The sequence below is a fragment of the Manihot esculenta genome, chromosome 4 (assembly GCF_001659605.2).
Source record: "Manihot esculenta cultivar AM560-2 chromosome 4, M.esculenta_v8, whole genome shotgun sequence".
Lineage (NCBI taxonomy): Eukaryota > Viridiplantae > Streptophyta > Magnoliopsida > Malpighiales > Euphorbiaceae > Manihot > Manihot esculenta.
Genome location: NC_035164.2, coordinates 5,197,658 through 5,199,491, shown reverse-complemented (window position 1 = coordinate 5,199,491; position 1,834 = coordinate 5,197,658). Strand labels below are relative to the sequence as shown.

The 1,834-nt window shown below is 39.3% G+C and overlaps 1 protein-coding gene across 1 annotated transcript; it reads left to right on the top strand.

The window, feature by feature from the left end:
* The first annotated feature begins 355 nt into the window (after positions 1 to 355).
* LOC110608005 lies at positions 356 to 1,492 on the top strand. The gene is made up of 2 exons (XM_021747200.1): positions 356 to 986; positions 1,125 to 1,492. The coding sequence occupies exons 1-2, from the start codon at positions 356 to 358 to the stop codon at positions 1,490 to 1,492; spliced, it is 999 nt and encodes a 332-aa protein (XP_021602892.1).
* The last annotated feature ends 342 nt before the right edge of the window (positions 1,493 to 1,834 follow it).

Here is a 1,834-nt window from a genome sequence, read left to right as displayed (position 1 = left end):
TGTTTTCCTTTTCCGCTTGTAACGAGCCTATATAATAGGCACCTCTTGAATTCAATAAATGACAGAAGGAGTATCGTGTTTCAAGCAGAAGCATTGAGTGCTGTTGTTTCTTCAGTCTATATTAATCCTCTGTTCTTAAATTGATTCTGCAGAATTTCCTTCAAAGTGGTATCAGAGCCTGGTTCCGTGCATTGCTGGGCATAGAAAAGTTGAGTTTTGTTAGAAACACGTAAGGGAGAGGGAGAGTTATCAGTGTCTTCTGTTTGCATCAATGGCAAGTTCAAATGCAATGACTGCTTCTCAACCTTTGATTCCAGTCTTTACCGGAGAAAAATATGAGTTTTGAAGCATCAAAATGAAAACGCTGTTCAAGTCTCAGGACTTATGGGATCTGGTGGAGAATGGATATGCTGATTCTGATTCAGATGATGAAGCTCGATTGAAAGAGATCAAAAAACGGGATTCAAAAGCACTCTTCTTTATCCAGCAAGCTGTCCATGAGAGTATATTCTCCAGAATCATGGGAGCGTCAACATCTCAGGAGGCCTGGAAAATCTTGCAGAAGGAATTTCAAGGAGATAAGAAAGTAATTATGGTCAAGTTGCAGTCTTTACGGCGAGAATTCGAAACTTCAATGATGAAACATGAAGAATCTGTGCAAGACTACCTCTTCAGAGTTTCAACTGTGGTGAGCAAGATGAAAGGTCTTGGGGAACAATGCTTAGACTCAACTGTGGTGGCAAAGGTGTTAAGAAGCTTGACTCCTAAATTTGATCACGTAGTTGCTGCAATTGAAGAATCCAAAGATTTGTCAACCTTTACATTTGATGAACTAATGGGTTCATTGCTAGCTCATGAAGAAAGATTGAATCGTAGTTCAGAACATGAGGAAGAGAAAGCCTTTCATATAAAGGGAGAAACCTCAACGTTGGAAAGAATCACACGTGGTGATAGCAAGCAAAATGATCTGAGAGGCCGAGGAAGAGGTGCAAGTCGAGGACGAGGGCCATGAGATGGGCAGAGGCAAGATGGGCAGAGGCAACCTATCCAATGCCATTACTGCAAACGTTTTGGACACATCAAGGCAAATTGTTGGAAAAGAGCAAGTCAGGTTAACTATGCAGAAGAAGCAAATGAAGAAGAAGATGATGGAGAGGATGAGTTCAAACTCTTTATGGCTGATCTTGAGCTCAATGGGACCTTAGGTGATATTTGGTTTTTGGATAGTGGATGCTCTAATCATATGACAGGCATACGTTCACTATTCAAAGAACTGGATGAGGATTACAAGCTCAAGGTGAGACTTGGTGATGATAAGCAGATGGAAGTAGAAGGCAAAGGAACAATTGCTATCCGAAATGGAGCTGAAACAAGGCTGTTACATGAAGTCTTCTTTGTTCCAAGCCTAACCCAGATTCTCCTTAGTGTTGGACAGCTTGTGACCAGCTTCTCTGTGCTGTTTGAAAGTTCCAAGTGCTTGATAAAGAATTAGCAAACTAAGCAAATTCTTGTCGAGGTAAATATGTCAAAGAACAAATTGTTTCCACTTAACATATCAAGTATTGAAAAAAGGGTATTAATGGTGGAAAGAAAAAATGAATCTAGAATTTGGCATCATAGATATGGACATTTAAATATAAAGGGTCTGCAATTATTGTATAAGAAAGATATGGTGTCTGACCTGCCTGCTATTGAATTTATTGATTTATGCGAAGCTTGTGTTTATGGAAAACAAAGTAGGAAGTCTTTTCCTATCTCACGTGAATTGATAAATATTTTTTCTTTTATGCATGATTCGAAAAATTGCTCACCAAGAGGACTCTAAGTGGTAATA

Bases quoted from the DNA above. Each gene is read 5' to 3' on its own strand.
- LOC110608005 (XM_021747200.1), top strand. From the start codon at position 356: ATGAAAACGCTGTTCAAGTCTCAGGACTTATGGGATCTGGTGGAGAAT. The intron at 987-1,124 runs GTGCAAGTCGAG...TTAACTATGCAG, and splicing joins TCTGAGAGGCCGAGGAAGAG to AAGAAGCAAATGAAGAAGAA.